At 41.4% G+C, this 22784-nt stretch overlaps 3 protein-coding genes across 5 annotated transcripts in view; 1 reads left to right on the top strand and 2 right to left on the bottom strand.

The window, feature by feature from the left end:
• LOC126372116 (protein HID1) overlaps window positions 1-6666 on the bottom strand; it is a 67328-nt gene extending 60662 nt beyond the window's left edge. For both annotated transcript variants that reach the window (XR_007567115.1, XM_050017699.1), the window contains exons 1-8: window positions 6512-6666; window positions 6219-6432; window positions 4859-5004; window positions 4305-4358; window positions 3064-3269; window positions 2157-2298; window positions 1870-1941; window positions 109-303 (exon numbers count right to left, since the gene is read on the bottom strand). Coding sequence is in view for 1 of the 2 variants with exons in the window: in XM_050017699.1 (XP_049873656.1) it covers window positions 109-303; window positions 1870-1941; window positions 2157-2298; window positions 3064-3269; window positions 4305-4358; window positions 4859-5004; window positions 6219-6432; window positions 6512-6577 (1095 nt within the window). In the remaining variant the exon portion in view is untranslated. The remainder of the gene's footprint in view (window positions 1-108; window positions 304-1869; window positions 1942-2156; window positions 2299-3063; window positions 3270-4304; window positions 4359-4858; window positions 5005-6218; window positions 6433-6511) is intronic.
• A 498-nt stretch (window positions 6667-7164) lies between these two features.
• Window positions 7165-8427, top strand: LOC126372193 (acyl carrier protein, mitochondrial). Of its 2 annotated transcripts, none has more exons than XM_050017860.1 (3): window positions 7165-7360; window positions 7559-7669; window positions 7912-8427. In XM_050017860.1, the coding sequence occupies exons 1-3, from the start codon at window positions 7169-7171 to the stop codon at window positions 8089-8091; spliced, it is 483 nt and encodes a 160-aa protein (XP_049873817.1). In that variant the 5' UTR covers window positions 7165-7168; the 3' UTR covers window positions 8092-8427. The 2 variants fall into 2 exon arrangements, with proteins under 2 accessions (XP_049873817.1, XP_049873816.1); XM_050017859.1 differs by lacking the exon at window positions 7559-7669 and adding an exon at window positions 7704-7817 and having other exon boundaries at window positions 7166-7360.
• Window positions 8428-11537: 3110 nt separating this feature from the next.
• Window positions 11538-21641, bottom strand: LOC126372034 (serine/arginine repetitive matrix protein 1). The gene is made up of 7 exons (XM_050017535.1): window positions 21415-21641; window positions 21240-21325; window positions 18016-18186; window positions 14024-14130; window positions 13790-13942; window positions 12653-13713; window positions 11538-12577 (listed from the first exon to the last, which is right to left on the bottom strand). The coding sequence occupies exons 1-7, from the start codon at window positions 21452-21454 to the stop codon at window positions 11538-11540; spliced, it is 2658 nt and encodes an 885-aa protein (XP_049873492.1). The 5' UTR covers window positions 21455-21641.
• Window positions 21642-22784: the final 1143 nt, after the last annotated feature.

Below are 22784 nucleotides of genomic sequence, written 5' to 3'. Positions count from 1 at the left end.
CTTCGGATCGTGAGCTGAACCCTCAACCATTGGACGTAGCGTAGGCTACCACGGCTCTAAATTATAGCCGGAATAAACCGGAAATCACAGAGTATATTTAATCCTGACCTTGTTATAATCGCACATCTTCCAGAAGAGCACCAACAGCTCCTGGTGTAAGAGGACCTTCTTGTTGGAGTTGGGCAGGTAGGTCTGCTGCAGCGGGTTGTTGAGCAGCCGCGTGACGCCGCGCAGGATCAGCTGGAAGTCCTCGTCGCGGTGGATGCGGGACAGGTAGTTGATGAACAGGTTGTCCGGCAGGTTCTGTTGGACAGTCAGTGTTTTTTAATCAAGGACTTTCCAGGACACGTTCCCAAATAATAATATAGATGGTGCCGCATAACGCTGCCTTCGTTTAACCTTTTAATTTCATGGAGTTCAGACATATACTTCTTTTATCTTTGTTTTTGGGTATTAAATGATGACCCTTGTTACAGCCTCCTGCAGACCGTCGCGGCAAGGCTGGACGTGGACAGTGCTATTATGCAGCACTGGACCCGCGTCCAACTTGCCAAAGACACTAAATTATTTAATTGATTCATCATCATCACCAGCCCTTTAACGTCCCCACTGCTGGGGCACGGGCCTTCCCTATGGATGGATAGGGAGATCGGGCCTTAAACCATCACGCGGGCCCAGCGCGGATTGATGGATATTAACGACTGCTAATGCAGCCGGGACCAACGGCTTAACGTGCCTTCCGAAGCACGGAGGAGCTCGAGATGAAAACTTTTTTTTTTGTGGTCACCCATCCTATGACCGGCCTTTGCGAAAGTTGCTTAACTTCAACAATCGCAGACCGAGCGCGTTTACCCCTGCGCCACCGAGCTATTTAGTATTGAGCCGCCAATTTAATTGATGAATTAATTGTAATTTTTACTAACATAGATATAAGACTTTTGTTACTAACAATCGCTATGGGAAAACACCCGAAATAAAAGTTTTTTTTTTTATTATACCAAGGCACAAGACATCTTCCACCCATTATTATTCTGATCAAAATAAAAAGAAGCAATATACTTAATTATATACAAATCTGATCCAGATATCAAGCGACATTTATTTTTATACATGCCTCCGACATTACATTATATTTTATACTATACAATGAGAAAATAAGTGACTATGCCGTAGGAGTTATAGAGCGCTATATACAAGGGTGTTAGTGACTTCTTAACGAATACTGAGGGAGATGATTCAGACCATGATTCTGAGCTGTGATTCTGAATTAGTATCAAATGGAATTCATGTATTTTTTTGCTTTTTAAATTATTTTCAATTCTATACTTTTACGATGGAAAATTCCACTTGATATTAACTCAGGATAATGAGCTGAATCACCCCTTCAGTATTTGTTACGATGTCACTTACACCCTATACAAGTACACACAAGTAGATAGGGTGTTAGTGACAGTGTAACAAATACTGAGGGGGATGATTCAGAACATGATTGTGAGCTGATATCAAGTGGATTTTCCTGTCGCAAAATTCATGAAAATTTTACGGCTTTTTATATTATTTTCAGTTCCAAAAGTACTTTTGCGACGGAAAATTTCTCTTGATATCTTCTACTCAAAATCATGGTCTGAATCATCCCTCCAAGTATTCGTTACGATGTCACTAACACCTTGTATACGTATAGTGAAAACTGCGCTTAAGATAAATTAATCCAATCGGGAATATTGGCTATGTTATGTTGTTGTTGTGTGGTTGTGTTGTTTGTGCTGTGTCGTTGTTGAAGAGGCCTGTGCCTAGCAGTGGGACGTCTACAAGGCTGTTCGTGTATGTTATGTATGTTGTTGTTAAAAGGGTATCTCGTTCATTACGTACCTCGTCAGTTTCCTCATTGGCAGCAGTGCTGGTGTCGTGGTCTAGTGTCACTATCAGTATTTGTAACGCCACCTGAACAAAAAACACACATTTATTTTTGGGTCGCCATAATTTGGTCGTGTACTAAAAGTTAAAGATAAATTATGAAATTCTGATTACTAAATAAAGACAGATCTAGAACTAACGAAAAACATTTTATTTTTATGTATCCATACAGACTGAGTAGATCGATAGTTGGAAATTACTAATATTAATATAATGCGGAAATTAGTTAAAAATGTACCTACCTCGACAAGTGGCTCAAGGGTATCCTGGAACAGCAGGTGGTTGTATGGCAGGCCGAGTCCGACCGGGTCGTACGAGCACACCGTGTTCAGTAAAGACGTGAACAGGGGTAGCGCGTGACGGTTCTCAGGGCTCGTCAGGTACCTGGCGGGAGGAACAGTTTCATAATAACTACAGGGTGTTAGTGACATCGTAACGAAAACTTTGAGGGATGGTTCAGACCTGGGGGGTTAAAATGGCCACATCGAAGCAATTCATCTAAGAAAGCAATATTGCAATTTGATATTTGCGCATACAAAAGTAAGAGCGCAATGCAAACAAATGTCAAATAGTAATATTGCTTTCTTAGATGAATTGCTTCGATGTGGCCATTTTAACCCCCCTGTTCATTTATTCTGTTCCACATGGTAAACTGTTGGTAACATAAGGTGAGTAACACATATGGACAAGGAGGTATCATCTTCAAATAATACCGTTTCATGTTTTACAAGACTATGTAGATAGATCATTTGTGTAAACTAGGGATAGGAATGGACCTAGAATTGAGCCCTGCGGAACGCCTATACTGACGTTAGATCCAAGCGATCTGGCGCCGAGCACATCAACTCTTTGAACGTGGACATTTAGTAACGAATTCAAAAGAGCGATGGCACTACCGAGTACTCCATAATGACGAAGTTTCGCGATCAAGGTATCATGTGAAACGCAATCGAAAGCTTTCGAAAAGTCGCAAAAGACACCAGTAGCATCTTTAAATACCTCCCAAGCCTGAAAAACATGATTTATTAACTCAACACCAGCATCGGTGGTTGAGCGACTCAATAAAAGGACATAATAGTAATTTTTGTTTACAAATTTGCGGCCTTGGATTGCTGTCATCATCATATCTCCACACAAATATTTACTCACGCGATCCACTTGTTGTGATGGTAGCCCCTGCCGGCGTGGTGCGGCGGCGTGTAGATGGTCTCGCTGCAGGCCGTCAGCAGCAGCCGCAGCAGCTCCCCGCGCGCCGCCTCGTGCGCCGCCAGCCGCGGCGGGGCGCGAGCGAACCCCACGCCGCCCGCCCAGATGTACTCGCAGCTGTCCAGCTGCGATAACTCTTCTGCGCGCTCCTACACCACCACAGAAGTATATCATTTTATCAGGTTTTCACAGGGTCCGCTTACCTAACCTAAAGATTTGACAGGTCCGGTTTTTTACAGCCTGTCTGACCTTCCAAACAGCCCAATAAAAGTTAGATCGGATCAGACCACCAGCCCAGTGGTCGGATGTCATTGTAAGGTACGTCGGAAAGCAATGGATGAGACTTGCACAGGACCGTCAGGATGGCGTGAAAGAGAGGCCTAAAGATAAAGATTTTTATTGTGTATGAATTTAGGTACAGTTATAAATAATAGTTGCAGTTATAGTTGCAAATTACGTCTCACTATATTTTGCCTTGGCAGGCATATACACATTTCACACAGGCATTGAAATAACATAAGGGAGAGAAAAACATTAAAAAAATACAAAAAGCTATTAAATAATATAATATATACAATAGCCCCGATTCCTGCAGACACCTCCTAATTTTATTTTAAGTTATACCCGTCATTTTCTTATCTACCGAAAAGGAAAGGGACGGATGATTGTCAACAAGTTAATTTTAAAACGAATGAATAACCCGAGCGAATAAAATAGGCGAGATCGCTGGTATTGTAATCTGACGTGCTGTCTACTTAACTCTGTCGGGTTATTGGCTGATGTAAAATTTTTAGATGGTTGTTTTAGATTTCTGCTTAAAATTGACGTGTATTCCATAAATTTTATGCCTGTCGATTACCCGTCCCTTTCTTTTCCAACGGATAAGAAAATGACAGGAATTAGCACCAATGGATAAGTAGGTCTATGAACCTCTATACCCAGCAGTGGGTAGATACAGGCTGAGTAGATAGATAGATAGTGCCGAATACCGTATCAAGCGAATATTCGGCGCACCTCTACAATACAATGTAATCACATTACAGGCATGAGACCTGTCTGTCAATCGGATTATCTACTTATGTGTGACTCATGTAAAAGTGGAAATTATAGCTAGCAATTCAGTAATATTGATGGATAAGATAGTGTGGATGGCGAGGGAGTGTTATCAGCAAATCAATACTTACTGGCCCTGATCTCTTTGTGCTGGCCACTGTGAAGTCGGGGCAGAATAACAAGTCCTGGAACAATATAATATGACATTGCAAAAAACCTCATAAAAAAAAATTGGACAACATAAGATCCATAGGGTTAGTAACAAAAACTTACTTACTAAGTTAGTCGGTTACATGTCGTTCCATCAAAATACGAGCATAATCACGTAACACGCATGTTAGGGAAAAAACAAACATCGATTTCGACGAAAATTCATTGATTAAAGCACATAATAACGGGTTGTTACCGCGTTTAAATGGGGATATGAGACTCCCGATATTTCGACACTGTTGCAAGTGCCATGATCACGGGATGACTGATGAGATTGGAGTGGAGTAGGTAGATCCATAATTTATTTAATCGGGAGTCTCATATCCCCATTTAAACGCGGTAAGAACCCGTTATTATGTGCTTTAATTATGATAATAACCGCGTAAACTTAAAACAATGTGAAAATTCATTGAATCGATCAATATTTATCACGCTGTGCATGTTAGCCCCCTACTGGACAGATCAGAAAACATACGCAGATAGCGTTGATGAGCGACTGCGCGAGCGGCACGGACTCGTTCTCAGCCGCGGCCGGCAGTGAGGACCAGAAGAAACTGTGCCACTCAGGCTCCTCGAACATGTACGGGAGCACCCGCGTCAGTAGCCGCGCGCAATTCAGGGCTGCGGAAACAAACACATAATAAATACATTATACTTTATTTATTACAGACGGCAATACAGCTTACTAGCTGTCATGTTGGTCTAACAGAAGCGAAGAGAGTAAGTACTCTAAACAAGCGAGCATGCAGGAAGTCTTTGATGAGAAACATGGAAGAAACAAAAGTGGTGTGTCAGGATTTTAGTAAGTGAAATTCTGTGGTCTCTGCCTACCCCCCAACGGGTAATAGGCGTGATCTTATGTATGCATTCATTTATTCACACTTGCAACATTATAACAATCCTTTATGTTTATGACTCAAACAAGTTTAAAAACACATCAAAATAAAATCAAATTATACAACAAAATTATTAGGAATAAGTGGTTCAAAACTTTATGTAAGTACTTAGTTATTATTGTATGTCACACCATGACTAAATGTGCTGAGCTCTATAAGCTTTAATTCCATTGATATACTTACCACATTTATTGCAATAAATTTTCATTTCATTTCAAATACCCTACTACATACATATATAAACCTACTTATTTTTCCTTCCAAAGATCAACAAGATATTTTTTTTGTTATACATACAAAAAGAATAAAAATATGAAGAGAAAAAAGGTTCAAAATCATTAGCTGATCCATGAAAGTTTTTAAAATGTTTAAAAAATATCCCGGTATTAAAAATAAAAATACATGAAAAATACATAATGTAATGTAAGTTTCTATGTTTTTGTTTCTTTTGTTTCTTTTTGTTTTTAGTTTTAGTAAAAACAAAAATACTTTGTCTATTAAAATCAAACAATAAAAATCGGTTTTGAAAAAATAATATTGATAAATTAATAAAAAAAAGTTTCTACATAAATGTATTTATTTCTGTTTTTTCATTCAATTTTATCAAACAATAAACAAGGAATAAGTCCAGTAATAAGTAGAAAGTGCAATTTTATGACATTTTTATCAACAAGATTGTAGCCAATCAAAATTCAATCCATTTTATGAAGCATGGGTGTGAGTAATAGTGATTCATAGCTTCAAGGAAATAGGAAATATGTTATAATTAGCTATTGTTGTATGAGAAAAATGAACCAAACTTAAAAAATATGTACGTAAGAAATAACGCAAGTTCTCAATCCCTACGATGCTGGGAATAGGGATACAAACTTGTTGGAACCTATGCAATGCATTGACTACTATTTAAAAAGCTTCCAAAACTGGTGTAGAGCTACATACCGGTCTGCTGTTCCCTCTGCGTTCTGCAGCTGCTGTCTACACACTTCACCAGCTTCTCAACAGCCTTGTAAACAAGTGTGGCCAGGTTGTTCGGAGACTCCTCTCGCAACGCTCGGATCTCCGCCCCCGGTACTAGCGCGAACACATCTTGCACGTTCGTGACGCTCTCCGACCAGAATTGATCCCAGAAACTATCATCTGACGCGTCAATAGGCTACAAATATACAACAATTAGATCTTTTGAGCTCGTGACACAGAAATTATGCGTAGGTGTAATTGTCAACGAATCTCACCTGTGTCTTAGAAGTAAGCTGGACGACAGCTTTTCTAAAGTTTAATTTTGTGTCAGCGTTCCCCATTTTTAAAGTTTTAATTGTTTAAAAACATTAAATCCATCTCCAACATACGTTCGCATGAAAACAAAATGACAACACAACTGACAGCGTGTCATAGATGATAGTTTTTACTTTTTATTTTTAGGGATGTACCTAAAAGAGTAAAGTACCTATGTTGTAATCGCTTCTCGTTTCTCTAGAAACTCGATTAAAACTAAGGAGCTAACTAATCTAAAACATTTTTTGTTTTTTTCTAGTAAACTAAGCACAACTTAATAAATTTCTATTTCTAAATAAATTTGTAATAATTGCCATTGTAAAGTATGTAGTTGTTGAACCTAGTAGTGCTTGTATGTAAAATGTTTACAATAAGTTCAAGAGATACGTCTTCATCGATATAATAACCTTTTTAGTCTATTTGGGTTCAGTAGTTTATTTAGAAAAACAGTATTATTACTTTTATCGTTATCTATCTAAATTTATTTACCCTCTCTGAGGGCAGAGAGGGTAAATAAATTTAGATGAGAGATATTAAAATTAGTTTGTATCATTGTATCATTTGTATGGACTTCTGAGGTATGACCCACTATCTTCTACATTTAAATAATCTAGTCTATGGTATATTTAGAAGTTGGTAAAATGGCTGCCTCAAACCTTGTTCGAAGTGCTTTCAATGGATTATTACGAAAATCCATTACGTATAAAACACCGGTGGTGTGCCGGCTTTCTACAATTGCCCTTCAACAAAAATACCATACAGTGAAAACCGCCGTAAAAGTCTATAACAGTTACAATTTACAAAATGGGGTAAGGTTCTCCTAATCAATACAATGTGATCTTTTCCTTATCATTTTCACATATGCGTATTTAATTTACGTTATATTATTAAATAATTGAGCGTCGATTCAATGGAATGTTTACTTAAATGTTTTTGTATATAAGTTTGTTATAACCTCAAAAATGTTATTGCATAACAAATGTGAACAGTGCTGGGTATCTGTTTAGGTATCGCACCGCGTACGACAATACTCGTCACAACCTAAGCCCACACCGCAAGAAATTCAGGAGAGAGTGCTGAAAGTGTGCAAAGCCTACGACAAACTGGTCTCTGTTCAGGTATCTATCATTTACTTCTTGTTATTTGTTTCAGGGCCGGAAAATCGGCGTTCGTAGCTACAGTGCTGGCCCACCACTGTCGCTTGATCTTATCAAAAGTAGAGTGCTCCTTGTTCTACAACTTTATGACAAAGTTAACCCTGAGAAGGTAGACTACTCATAAAAGAGATTTTTTGCCTGGATAGCTAATGAAAAAGGTGACGGTAATTTGTGTCTAACTTTTGTTTGTTTTCTTATTCCAGTTGAATGTCGACTCGCATTTCTTAAATGATCTGGGCTTGGACTCCCTGGACCATGTGGAGGTGATCATGGCTATGGAAGATGAATTTGGCTTTGAAATTCCCGATGGAGATGCGGAGAGGCTGCTGAGGCCCAAAGATATTATCCAATATATAGCCGACAAGGAGGATGTTTATGAATAAATATTTTTTTTAGAGCTGTGAACAAAATTTAGACCAACTATAAAATACATAAAAAAGCCATTTAATACCTAAAAAATTGGTATTGCAGATAAATTTTCAAGTGTTCTTTTTTAACTACTATAGTTGGTCCTAATTTTCTGGGTTTCAGCTTAGTATATAGTTCCGTTTAACTTTGTTACTCAGATTAGAAAGAACAACTTGATATTGTGGAACATCAGTGGCAATGTAAAAAGTGTAAATCCTGCTTTAATTATATGCCTGTTAGAGTAGATCATTTGTTTTTATTTTGATCAGCAGGAACACGAGGAAATCATCCAATAAACATTGTGAAGCTTACACTTGTATCATTTTATAGAGGCTTTTAAATTGACTAGTTCAAAATTAAATAAGGTGCAACATTCTGGGAACTTTTACTTGTGTGCTGTTTGATTTTAAGGCTTATCCATGAGGTAGTAGTAGGCCTGGTAGATTTGCTCATAAGTGCAGCCCAGTCCATAAGAGCTTGTCCAGAAAGGGCGAATTCGCCGCGATTCTCTCGCGCGTTTTACGCGCGACCGTTGGGTCCACAAGGTACGTGCCAACGCGCGAACATTTGGGAAAATTTTGGCGCTCCATTGCCCTCGATACGTGCACTCGCTCTAAAGTTCGCGCGTTAACTGGACGCAACAAGGCGTCCCTAGTATCTCAACTCGCGCGACGTACGCGCGAATCAAGCGCGAGTCGAGAGTCTGGCGTAGTGCACGCGATTTACGCGCGTATTTTGAATTCGCGCGATGCTTGTGGACGCGATGTATTGCTGTCTAGTATCTCACTAACGCGCGAATCATTTCGCGCGAATGGTTTCGCGGCGAATTCGCCCTTTGTGGACAAGCTCTTAGGCATTTATGTGTCAAATTAGCCTCATACTAAGCAGTCTAAAGCTGTGTCCCCATTAGGCGAAGTGTGTTCGGAGACATCACGCGACAAGCCATTGGCTCGCCCGACATCGAGTTTCGCACCTACGCCAAATGGCAAACTAATCTCTCCAACTAGGTAGTCGTCGGGCGAAGTCTTCGATCTGTTAGAGGTTGCTCTATGGGCCATGGGCAAGTAATTATTCCTTGTTCTATATCATGGGCCTCGTTCGTTATCTCTCGTCAGGCCGTATAGATTGGCGAGTGTAGAGTAAGCGCTTTTAGTGTGGCTATATACCTCATTAAGTAAACGTAGTTGTATAAATCTGGCCAGTAGGGCTAACATCCACAATGTGATAAAAATTATCGATCGATTCATTAAATTTTCGTCGAAATTTTTTCCTAACATGCGTACGTGATTTTGTTCGTATTTTGACAGAACGACATGACTTATTTGGTGTTGTACCAATCGAGAAAACGAAATTATATCGATAAAATGATTGTGACAATATTTTATTACGTTGCGCGTGTTAGCCATACTGGTGTATTCTTCGGTTGAGTAGTTTAAAAATGAAACAGTTAAGTTAATTAGAATAATCGTATAATACAACTTTACGATGATACTTCACATGTCGAATCATCCAATAAAAAGAAAACCGTATTCTAAGCATACAATAACATTTATATACAGACTAAGCTCGGGAAAACTAAATGCACTGCACTGTACTTACACACACATGCTACATGACAGGTTCAATATATACACTGTTATATACATCATGGATCCCAACTAGAGCCTCACGATATATTAAATCTTTTAAACAAACTTAAATACTGCTGCTTTATATTTTGATGCGCCACAGTCGAAGTAACTGCGCCAATCTAAACAAACCGCGTTATTTCACTAAGAACACGTAATACGATTTACGTGATTCCTAGAACTGTGAATAAGTTATTCATGAATGCAACTATTATACGACTAGGTTCATTAGCGCATTTTTTATTAAATTATTATTTTCTACTCTGTGGCGCATCAAAAACAATCGATCGACTTCACCATCGCTTCACTAATACATAAATCAGTGTCTCAGAATTGGACTAACAGATTGGAATATATTTACAAAATAAATTAGTTGTTACAATATGACTGTCTGCCAGTCAAAGTGTTGTGGAGTCAACTGCAACTCAACCATCATATTATATTATGGAGATCACAACTACTACATTGTTCGATTCTCTTCTTCCTATAGATATTATTTCACACCGAGCGAATGGGAGCGACGAGAAATTGGATAAATACAATCACATATTATTATGTTGTTTACCGAGGGAAAGAAAGTGACCGATTACTAACGAGGTTTTATTTATACTGCCTCATACTACACCTACAAGGAAAATGGCTAACAATTTGCAAATTATTGAAAATGTTTAGGCTACAAACCTACAAGGCTACAATATGGCATTTCGCGCGCGATTGTCATTTTTTTAAATGTGTTTTTTCTTCAGACACATTAGGTCACAAATTTTGAATTTAGAAAGTGGGCAGTTATGGATTCGTACTTTTCCCGCTTATTTTGTATGACAGTAATATCCTAACTCTCTATCGCCTTTTCAAAATAGGAAGAAGGCTCTTTCCAGGTAGGTGTAGTGTAAACACTTTTGTATTTGTAATATTACTAGTTATACTTTAGATCATCACAGGAATGTCGTTGAAGTCGGCCGAACCAATGTACTATACCTATATTTGATGGCTATCTTTGAATATGCCAGCCAGAAAATTGATTTCAATTGACTTGTCCAAACATGTAGATATGATATGGACCCTAGTAGTACTTGGTGCTGTAATTGGAATTATGTGAGGGGTCTGCATGAGTAGTACTCCATCGGTTTCGACCACTATATGCTATCTAACGTAACATGTTTAGAATGACAGCCAGAAAAAGATCTAATTCACCGCCTACTGCTAAAGGGACGAGAGATATGTTACTCTAATCATGCTTCGTTATGCAGGGTACAGACGCAGCAAATGCTGATTACATAGATATACGTAATACGGTACAGTTGGATAGTCGTCGCGCCGCGCGCGATGACATAACCGTGCAAACCCTGTAGGAAAATTCATTTGAATTCGCTTCCACTCGCACGGTAGATAATTTACCTTACGAATTATAGAAAAGTAACACTGATTTGAACAAGAAATTACACCGGTTAACTAAGAGAGTTACGTCTTCTCCGTTTTGGTAAAATTGCTTACTGCAACAGTAACGGTTAAATTCGGTATCCTTCTGTATTCCAACGAGAGAATCATTATTTTCTAATATAGAAAGATGACACACGGATCGCAGATCTTTTCACGACCTAACTAGCTCGGATATGTGAATTCTCCAAAAGCTTTCACGAAGCTCGCAGTCAATTCGAACATCACAAACACTACCTACGGGATAGACACGACGAGGCGAACGACGTTAAGGCCTTTCAGGTTTACGCTCGCGTCGGCGTGGCGGGAAGAGCAAGCACCGGGTCGATTTCAGAATAGGATGAAGTAGAGCGTCGCTACCGGCGGGGGGCGGGCGGCGCGCGCGCGGCGGAGCGCGTGTGGCGCGCGGCGGCGGGGTCCACGCGCGCCACGCGCACCACGGGCTGCAGCAGCAGCCCCGCCAGCGCGCGCCGCGCGCGCACGCGCTCGTCCACCGGCGCCGCCCCCGCCGCCGCCGCCGCCGCCGCCGCCGGCCGCTTGTCGAGCGAGCGGCGCCGCGGCCGCACGCCCGGCGCCGGGCTGCGCCCGTCCCGCAGCCGCGCCTCCTCCTCGTTCTTCAGCTCTATGAGCGTCTTCTCCTCCGTCTCCGACGGGTTCGTGTCCTCCTCGCCGATCGCCTCCCGCGTCGGATCCTCGTCGGGCTCCGCCGACGACCTTCCGACGCTCCCTTCGGCTTTCTGGGACTCGGAGCTGTCGGTCCGCGAGTCCTTCTTGGGTTTCTTCTTGTTGGGCCAACCGGTGCGGTTCTTCTTCTTGAACTTGCCGCGGCGGCTGCGCGCGCGCGCCTCGAGCCCCTCCTGCAGGTGGTGGCGCAGCACGTCGCAGGCGTCGCAGTCGGACACGAGCCGCGCCACGTCGGGCGCCGCCCCGGCCGCCGGCACCGCCTCGCCCTCCATCGCCTCCGCGGACACCTCGTACTCGGCCGCGTCCGAGAACACCTCCGACAGGAACTGTTGCAGGCGCTCCGACGCCTCTTGAGCTTCCGATACGACCGGTTCTATCTTAACGGTGCTATGGGTATCACTGATTGTGTCCTCGGATGCGGTAGATTTGGCGTCGTCGCCGTTCTTCCGCCTGTGCAACAGTCCGACGGAGCCGAGTATGGCGAGCGTGGACGCGTGCTCTCGCGGCGACTTCCTCGAGTGTCCCTCGAGCGCGAGTATAGCGGCCGTTCGTTTCCGGATCTTCTGCTTTTTCATGCCGCGCGTGCCGTACGAGCGCGAGGGGCCCGGCTTCTCCTCTCGTTTGACGAGGTCGCTCAGCGGGCAACAGTTTGGCTTCAGCGGCGGTAACTGACCGATTTCGTAGGGTAACTTTGGTGAATTTGAATATAGTGCTGCAAAAAGAAAAATATTATTAGGCAACTGAACATTTCTTAACAGTTGTATAGGGATATAATAAAGGATCTTACCGAAGTATTGCGGCACGTTCCTCGCGAGGACTCGGTCCTCGTCCTGTCGTTTGAACGTCTCGAACCAGGGCTCGCTCCTAGGCACGGACTCGAAGGCGAACTCCAGCTGCTCCACGGCCGGCGTGTACGTCAGCTTGCCGTCCTGCCACTTCATGCACCTTTCGGTAGGTTCCTCTCTTAAAGGGTTGACTTCCACCTCGGGCTGTGGGGGTGGAGGCGGAGGCGGGGCTTCGGGTTCGGGGGGCTCTAGTTTCGGCTCGGGTTGCTCGAGCGGCTTTAGGGGTAACCGTCGGCCGCGCTTGACCGGAGGGTGCGGGCGCCGCTTGCGCCGGCGCGTGTGGTCGGGCCAGCCGTCGTCGTCGGAGGAGTCCTCCTTGAGCGCCCCGGGCCGCGCCAGCCTGCGGCGCTCGGCGGCGGGCGGCGGCGCCGCGTCCTCCTCGGACGACGACTCGCTGTCGGAGCTGGCTCGTTTCGGGAACATGAACTGCTCGGCCTCGTCGCTCAGCACGGACAGCTCGGAGCGCCGCACCTTGCGGAACTTCACTACTAACGGTTTCGTCCCGTTACACGCCGGTGGAGAATCCTTCCTCCGCGTCGCGAAGCCTCCGCTCGACCGCAGCTTAGTGCTCACTCCGACTACTTTATAGTACTGCCGGTCCTCGGCTTCCGTGCTCCGCTTGCTGCACCTGGTGTTGTGCCGTCTCTCGTCGTCCAAGCCCCCGTTGCGTTTGGGACTCTGGTTCCCGTTGACGGTCGAGTCCGGCGACTGCGAGCGCTTGGAGCGCCTCGACTTCTCGTCGCCGTTGCACATCTTCCTGAGCGACCGGCGCTCGCCGTTGAGGGGCGTGGCCTTGTCGAGGAACGTGGTGACGTCGGCGCCGGAGCCGATGAGCGAGTCGAGCGCCAGGAAGTTGGTGTGGTCCCTCACGAAGGCCAGGTGATGCGGCGAGCGGCGGTGCAGCGCGGGGTCCACGTAGTCAGCGTTGCACATCTCACAGTACCCCCCTTTTGGCTCCTTTTCCTCCTTTTCCTTGATTCTCGGCCGACTCTTCCTCGTCATTCTAGAACGATACACCTACTGATTAGATTTGGACGATAGTATCCAGTGCCTCCGCATATTCGTTAACAAGTACTTACTTCTGACCTGCAGTGTTCTGTTGGTTCTGATTGATGTCCCCGATCTGGTTGATAGTGGTCGACTCTTTCTTTTCTCTTTTTTCTTTGGGTGGGTCCGGTTCTAGGGATATTTCCGGCCACTCATCGAATTCTTTGTATACAGGTCTGCAAACCCTGGAAGCGACACGTTACCTTTATAAAACATGTATTTTGGGATAATAATAAGATTGAATTTTTCATTATAGAGATGCATACTTGTCCAAAAACTCAATCTTGAGGTAATGTTTACTGAAGAGTTTGACATGCGCTTTACGCGGCGCCGCGAAGAATGTATCATAGAGTTTATCCAATAGAGTTATAGCCTGAAAGATGAATAAATATGCTGTAAAATATATAAAATAAAGCAAGAAAAGTTAGTATTATAATCCTTTGCATTAGTGAGTTAGTGGAAAAGAGAAAGTTATTCATTTAAAATAAGTCAAGATATAAGTTTTAGTTTTAGTGTTACATTAAAACAATTGGATTGTGTACTAGGTTCAAGACAAATTATGAAATTCTGATTATTAAATAAAGACAGATCTCAAACATACATACATACATAAACTCACGCCTATTTCCCACCGGGGTAAGTAGAGACTATAGAATTCCATTTGCTTCGATCCTGACACACTTCTCTTGCTTCCTCCACATTTATCAATCGCTTCATACACGCACGCCGGTTCAGAGTAGATCATATTGAACCTTTTCTAAGGTCATCTCCAATTTGATCATCGTAAGTCTTTCTCGGTCTTCCTCTGCCAGCCCTACCATCAACTTTCGCTTTATATACCGCTTTTGCAATTCCATTATCCTTCATCCGCTCTACGTGTCCAAACCAACCTAACATTCCCTTCTCAATCCTAGTCACTATATCGTCTTTTACACCACATCTCTGTCTTATCACACTGTTTCTCACTCTATCACTCAACTAATCACACTACTAATCACAGATCTCAAACTAATTAAATAAAAAAAAGGAATGTTTTTTCCGTCATAATAAGACCAACATTTTATCACGTTTTTCTATTACGTCACAGTGTGCTTTTTCATGCAATTTCCTTAGTAATTTCTTGTTTTGACGACGATGATTTGACTAGTTGGAAATTAGCCTATTCTTTTACAGGTTTGCCCTGGTAAGAAATATTTGTTGAAAACCTTAATAATCAGTGCTATTTTGTTTAGCAAAATCATATTGTAAAAGGGTGAAAGCTCCCACGCGTACAAAGTTGGGGGAAAAGAGAGCTTGAGAGTACTCAAGCGCCTTTTTGAAATAGAACATTCCGATGTGAAATTTTTAACAAAATCTCAATATGGAGACGCTAATTTCATTTCAGGTAAAAAATTGTGGTTTTACCTATATTGAAATTAATTGAAAGATTATAAAGAAGTTACTTTTTAAAAAGGCGCGACGTGGTTTTATTATATGAGGACGATATGGAGAGTGAAGGAAACGAAATGTGGGTTATGTATAATATGTATGATGAACATCATATTTTGCAACATAAATACACTTCTCATCAAAAAAATCGAAACACCTTGCAAGTTTACGTTTTATCAGGATTATCAGAAAAATGTGTACATTTAGGAATAAATGTTAAATGTAGTTTAATAGTGAGTAATATGAGCTTATCAAATCTTAATGTTAATGTTCTAAATTTAAATGAATTTTTCATAGGTTTCGTATTTTGTTAAATGAGTCATTTTTATTCCGTATGGAGTATAAAGGAAATGGATAAAACAACACACGTAAATGAAAAAAAAAAAGCTAAAAAACGTTTATTTAATAACTTGTATTCCCTCCCCGAGCTCTAATTACTGATTCCATACGGTTCTTCATCGATCGGATGAGAGTCACGATCACATGCTGTGGTATATTGTCCCATTCCTCTTGGATTGCATCTTGCAGCTGGCTAAGTGTTTCTGGGGCAGGATCTCTTGCTCGAATTCGTCTCTTTAATTCATCCCACAGATGTTCAATGGGATTCATGTCCGGGCTTCTTGCTGGCCATTCCATAATAGAGATATCGACTTCGTTAAGATAATCTCGTACGACGCCCGCGGTGTGAGCCCTAGCATTGTCGTGCATGAATATGAAGCCGTTGCCAATAAAATGTGCATAGGGCATCACATGAGGCTCGAGACACTCTTCGACGTACCGATGACAGTTTAGTGCAGGCAGACGTGGCCCAGACACGAAAGCAAGCTCCGTCTTACCGTCGGCGCTGATTCCTCCCCAAACCGTCCACGAACCGCCACTATAGCTGACCTTTTCTTCAATGCAGCATTGTGCATAGCGTTCTCCGTCTCTTCTGTAGACCTTGTTCCTTCCGTCGTTACCATACAGCATAATTTTACACGCATCAGAAAAGAGAACTTTGCTCCACTGTAGGTATGACCAATTTAGGTGCTCACGTGCAAAGTTAAGGGGCGCTCTTCGATGGTCTGCAGTTAATTTCGGCCCATTTGCTGGCTTATGCGGTACCAGTCCACGATCCTTCAACCTTCTTCTAATTGTAGAGTCACTTACAGCCACCCTTCGTACAACACGAAGCCGCTGCTGCAGTTGAAAAGCGTTAAGGCGTCGATTTCTTAAAGAAGTTGTTACAATAAATCGATCATCTCGCTCAGAAGTGACCCGATTCCTGCCAGATCCTGAACGGCGCGTGAACAAACCAGTCTCCCGATAACGTTTATAGACTCTATGAACAGATGACAGGCTTAGATGCAGTCTTGTAGCCACAACACGCTGACTAAGGCCAGAATCCAGCAATGCCACAACTTGGGCGGCTTCTGTGGGCGAAGTATCCATACGTTTTAGAAAAAAAACCTTTTTTCAGACGTTCCAAAGTCACAGTATTGAAATAAAAAACAAAAAGTTTAAGGATAGGCGCCAATTTTTAGTTTTTAAACGCTAAATGTACTCCAACCCTAAACACACATTTGTCTCAAAACAGTGATTCATTTCGTTTATAAGATAAACAAATGAAATTCTAATTTTGAATTTAGAATTTTCGCTTATTACTGTAATGGCCAAACTGCCAGCTATACATTTATGTATTTTTTTTCATCGTATGAATTCTTTTTTGTGTTAAATTCGGACAGAAACAATGAAAACGGAAGTGTTTCGATTTTTTTGATGAGAAGTGTATATATTTATTGAGAGTTTTGAGCATGGGAGAAGTGTCAGGGTAACCGCCTAGCAACTGCTATTTTATGAGATCTTTTGTATCAAACCCTTCGAAAAGTCCCTTGCTAACCTAACTGGTTTTATTCAGCAGATTGTTTGATTGGGGGCATGTGTTCACTCATGCATAGCTGAAGGAAGTTGTATGTTAATTTAAAAGGCGGGTCAATTTCCTTATTCAGAGAAGTAAATGACACATGCCAAGTTTGGAATTTTAAAATAGGAATTTATGGACACTGATTGCCATAGCACATTCTGAAGCAGAAGAAATTAAATCATAAAGAATTTCAATAACAGCTCTCCAATGATCAGCATTTTAATAATATTAAACCAAGTCATAATAACTGCTTATGGCCAGTCGACCGATCGCATGTTTGGACACAAAAAAAACCCAGCAGTGGGACATAATGTAGGCTGTTCAATGTTTCAATTTTTTATTAGGCTTCTGTAGGGATTTCAAGAATATGCATGGCTGAAAAAATGAAGTTAGGGCTGGCCAGACACTAGTTCTAGCTGTGTAATCATCACCAGCCCATTAACGTCCCCACTGCTGGGGCACGGGCCTTCCCGTATGGATGGATAGGGAGATCGGGCCTTAAACCACCACGCGGGCCCAGTGCGGATTAGTGGTTATTAACGACTGCTAATGCAGCCGGGACCAACGACTTAACGTGCCTTCCGAAGCACGGAGGAGCTCGAGATGAAAACTTTTTTTTCTGTGGTCACCCATCCTATGACCGGCCTTTGCGAAAGTCGCTTAACTTCAACAATCGCAGACCGAGCGCGTTTACCGCTGCGCAACCGAGCTGTGTAATAAGGGTCGTTAAAAATTATCACACATACATACATACATAAGATCACGCTTACTTCCCGTGGGGTAGGCAGAGACCGCGGATAGGCAGAGTCCACTTACTATGTCCCTGACACAACAATGTCGCTTCTTCGACTCTCGTCTTAGACTCACACACTTATGAACAAGTGAAATGGGCCCTGCAGCACGTCGCAACTAGGTTCAGAAGCGTACCTTGTGCACGGTGAGCGTGACCAGGTGCGGGTGGTGGCGGCCAGGCGGGCGCGCGCGCTGGAGCATGGCATCGGCGCGGGTGCGCGCGGCGTTACATCGCGGCGCCGCGCCGCCCGCCGCGGGCTCGCGCACCACGTGCGTCACGCGCGACGACAGGAACGCCTCCTGCTGCTGGAAGGGCGACGGCTCACTTCAATATAAACTATAAGGGTATTTCCTCCATGCATACATAAAGAGCCTATATACATCCCGCTGCTAGGCATAGGCCTCCCCTCAATCAACCGGAGGAGGTATGGAGCATACCACACTGCGCTGTATATCCTCCACAAAAACTTTTCACATACAAAAATACAGTTTGAACATAAAAGTGTGAATGGGACACCAGGGGGGCTAAAAACGTCCCTTATAAGCAATTCACCTAAAAAGCAATATTGCTCAAAACTATATCCCAATTGAGGTCAGGGGTACATCGCAAGATGAACTGACCTCACCAAGCTTTCTGTTAGACCAACGTGATAGGCGATGAGCCGTATTGCCTACCTATAATGGTCAAGCCAACCATGTTTTATTTATCTGATATATCGGCAATCACTATCTCTTTTTTTATTATGAGCAGATTTGTTGGACATTTACAGTCCACCCATAAAGCTATCTCACACTAGTTTGTTTATACCTTTGATGACTCATGACTTGAGCAGTTGAGCATTGAAAAAGAAATTTGAAACAAAATTTTGCATGATCTGCACTTTTAAACTGATTTAGAAAGAATGAATAATGCCTTTAATTTATAACATAGTCCTGAAAATGTTTTCGTAAATTTATATTTTCTAAATAGAAATTTGTAATTTAGAATTCATTACACTATTTAATTGATATTAATAAATTTACAATTGGCTATGATGTAAACTTCAATGCTAGACTGGGGGTACAAAAAATATGTCTGACATATTTGTTTCCTCATCATCCCGAGTATGCTTGGCTTTCCATTATGATGGATCTATATGGGAAATGGACTAGTAACTTGCAACAACTTTGAAATAACTTTAATATATCACTTTGTAATCCCTAGTTTGGATAGGACATAACATTCTGATCACCTGACTGTCTGAAAGTAAGATGATCCATGCTTCAAAAGGCATGTTAAGCCGTTGACCCCAGTTACCATATATTGATGTATGTAGTTGTAACATGTTGTCATTTTGGCGAAGAAACCATTTGCTTTTCTTTATTCGGCAATGATCTCACCTCACCGAATATATCATTTGACATTAGGTATAAACAAATTATTCCCCACTCAGATAATACACAATAGGTATTTTATGTGAGTGGTAGTCATAATGGCTGAGAAAATTGGTAAGAATAAGTGCCAATATACATTTACAGCACAAAGTACAAGACATTATTGAAGTAACAGGCATAGATTTCACACATTTAGTATCACAAATGACCTACTAAATGCACCTACTTAAGATACTTTACTAATAACAGTAATTAACTACCCTATAATGATACATAATGTATAAGAACAAGGTATTTTTATTAAAAACAGTGATAAGAACCTCTTTGAACAGAAGTTCTAGTAATTCAGTGTTGCCATTACAAAAATAATGTTATATGAGCTAAAATTTTGATAATTGGCAATTCTTATAAGAAATTGTCAAAGTATAACTCATCAGTCATGAATTTGTATGTGTTTGGTACCTACAAACAATGTGAAAGTCAGCATTGGCCTGACCTAAACTGTACCATGTGTCGCAATACTTGTTGCAAGCTGAGTGCACTTAGCAACAGGGGACATTCTGAGAAACTGTTCTCAAGCAAATATACTAAGAAATTGTTGGGGAGTTATGTAGAGTAGCTTGCCTTGTCTGACACATGGGAATAGAGTGAGATGTTGGCGTGTGCGAGATATTGTTTGTTAGCTTAGCGCGCGTTAGGTGGGTGATGGCTGGCGTGTCGCAACGAGCGAGTTATCGACGCGCCTGGCGCTCGTGGCCCGCCGTCGGCCGCGAGGCGAGACTCATGGAGTTTTCCTTGAATTCGTCGCCGGAACACGGCCGACGCCGGCGGTCGCTATGCCCGCGTCTCGCGCCAACCGTCCCGCGCAAAAAATATCACTCGCATTCTAACACACTAATATCATCCTTACAACCTACTTCTTAAGAACCAAAACGCCTTGAAGATGAAAAGCAATATCAACTGTCAAAAATTAAAGCATACACACGCGTAGTCCAAAGAAAACTACACTTTAAACGGCTTTTAAAATGTATGTAGTGCAACGCAGCGTGAGAGAGCGCGGCGCACGGCCTCGGCCCGATGCATTTCGCGCTGCGACGGCAGCCTATACGCGACCGTACAAAAGATGACCTAAAATCGAACGCAAGCAACGCGCCTCCTGCCCACTCCGACAAGACAGTTTTAAACTGTTTTCAACATATTTCTGACACGATCACTGTGTCGGTACGCACATGGGGACGTTGCTAAATGTGTATACTTACGCAAAAGCCGTCCGCGAGGCCCCCGCGCTTCGCTTATCACAAAAATAAGTAACTATATACCAGTCACCGAGACGGGCACTTCGTCACTCGATCAGAAATGCTTTCAATTACAATTTTCACTTGTAACGCTCACTTCACTCAATGTAACACAACACCTTGGATGAATAATGCTTACATTGAGACACTTTTTATTGTTATTTGTTCACAATTACCGAATAAAATCGAAAATATAACAACAAACACAAATCTGTCATACAAGATGGAGATATTTCGCGTCAGTTTTTGTTTTGGTCGCTAGGGGCGCTGTTGTCGCGTGGAAGGGGAAAGCTATTTTGATTGGTTCATTTGAATTACGTTCCAATCCAAAGATTTTTCTTAATGTTTTTTATATGTAAACTTTGCATAAACTTCAAGTTAGATGTGCATTCGAACGTCAGCTTTTTTGATAAAAACTATGCCCTAAATATAAAATATTTACGTGACTTTTACATATTTTCTTTCTTGAACAAATCTATAATGCCACTTCATCAAATGGAACGTAAATAATGTGACTAAAATGAGAAGGTCACGGTTTACGCATTTATGCAGCTGCAAGACTGTTATTTAAAATCGAATGCATTATAATACACATAACCAAAATTTGTAATACAAGCTGTTTGCAACGTAGATTTTTGTAAAGAATAATATTTTGCCGCTAAAAAGCTTCCATAACGATAATTTACTTACCAGACCCATATCTTGCAGTCTTCTTGATAAAGAACGGGCAAGTCCATGTTCTTGAATATCCAAATAGAAGCAAAAATTTCGTCGAACTGTAATAAGCATTTGAATAGACGTTATCACAAATGATGTATTTATTTATAACAAAGAAGTCACACTGATTTTAAATAATATGGCGCACCTCTATTGTATTTTTCTTCCAAACTCAAAGTCGAAACCATCTTCGCCAAATTGTCAGATTTCTTCTGTATATTACAATGGAAGAAGCTCCTTTATTGTAAAAACAGAAACACACATACTTTTATTATGAAATATAATACATGAAAATCAATAATTATGTAAGAATATTATTGTCTCGGACAAATAATAGTAAATGCACAAAATCTTTTTTGTAAAAATACGATTCAAACGTCGAAATGTCACTGACTTGATAGACAGCTGAGACCCATAGACAAAATGTGACGATCTAGGTCAATAATCGATGCCAAAATCGATATCGATTAAATTTATACAACTTCACACTTTCGCTACTATAAAAAAAGTTGTCTGCACTAAATGATCCAGATGAGTATCTACAGACTTTGTAAAAGAATTGTTGTTTTAATAATATATGCAATGAATAACTTCATACAATTACGCTACGCTCCTTCCTTTGTTCGTTTGACGAGTTTGACTTCTCCAGGTACTTTTTGAAGATTCACACATCGCACATTATTCAAAACTGTAGTAGATATTCTGCTAAAATATTATAGTAGACTTTCTGTAGTTACTTTAAAAAGTTTCACTAGAAAATTATACTTGTCTTCTTATATATTACAATTCAAAACAAACATCTAGGTATTTAATGAGATAAGTCATTCGTCATTGAATCGGTGTCTTATTGTAGTTGAAAATAAGTAAAAGGTCATTTAAAAAACAGTCGTAGGAACAATTTAAAAAAAAACGCAGTCGATTCAAGCTTTTATTGAAATAACTTAGACAAAGTCTCCCTGTGATGTAATTCAATATACTATCCCAGCCGACCTTCAACAACCAACGAGCGCTGCGACCGGGCTAGAATGGCCTGGAATACTGTACTTACACAGTGTACTGTACCTATACTGTAGTATAGGTACAGAACGAGGCTGCCGCGAGAGCGTTCACTAGTACACGTCCGTTTATATACGATTTTATTGATTGCTCGCGGTATATTATGTATGTGCCGAAGTGGACGGATGTTCATGTACCTCCACGGCTATAGCTCGGTCAGCCCGCTATTTCGCCGGGTTTTATTTAGGTCATATGATACACTACCTGTGCATTTGTGCTATAAATAGGATATAAGTACTCTTTTAAACTTTTAGTTACTAATTCTCATAGGTAAATAAAAGTCTTTATTCCATTACATGAGCGCATTAGATAACAACAAAAAACTAATTAAAAAGAAAGTTATTACGCATACATCTAAATTTACACACATCAAAGTGCACAAACTTTCAATTAAACTACATTATAAGTAGTTTATTGGTGCGTTAATAAATAGTGAAATGTGCTTTAAGCAAAACTGCAGTG

The sequence above is a fragment of the Pectinophora gossypiella genome, chromosome 13, assembly GCF_024362695.1.
Source record: "Pectinophora gossypiella chromosome 13, ilPecGoss1.1, whole genome shotgun sequence".
Lineage (NCBI taxonomy): Eukaryota > Metazoa > Arthropoda > Insecta > Lepidoptera > Gelechiidae > Pectinophora > Pectinophora gossypiella.
This window is presented reverse-complemented; position numbering and strand designations above follow the sequence as displayed.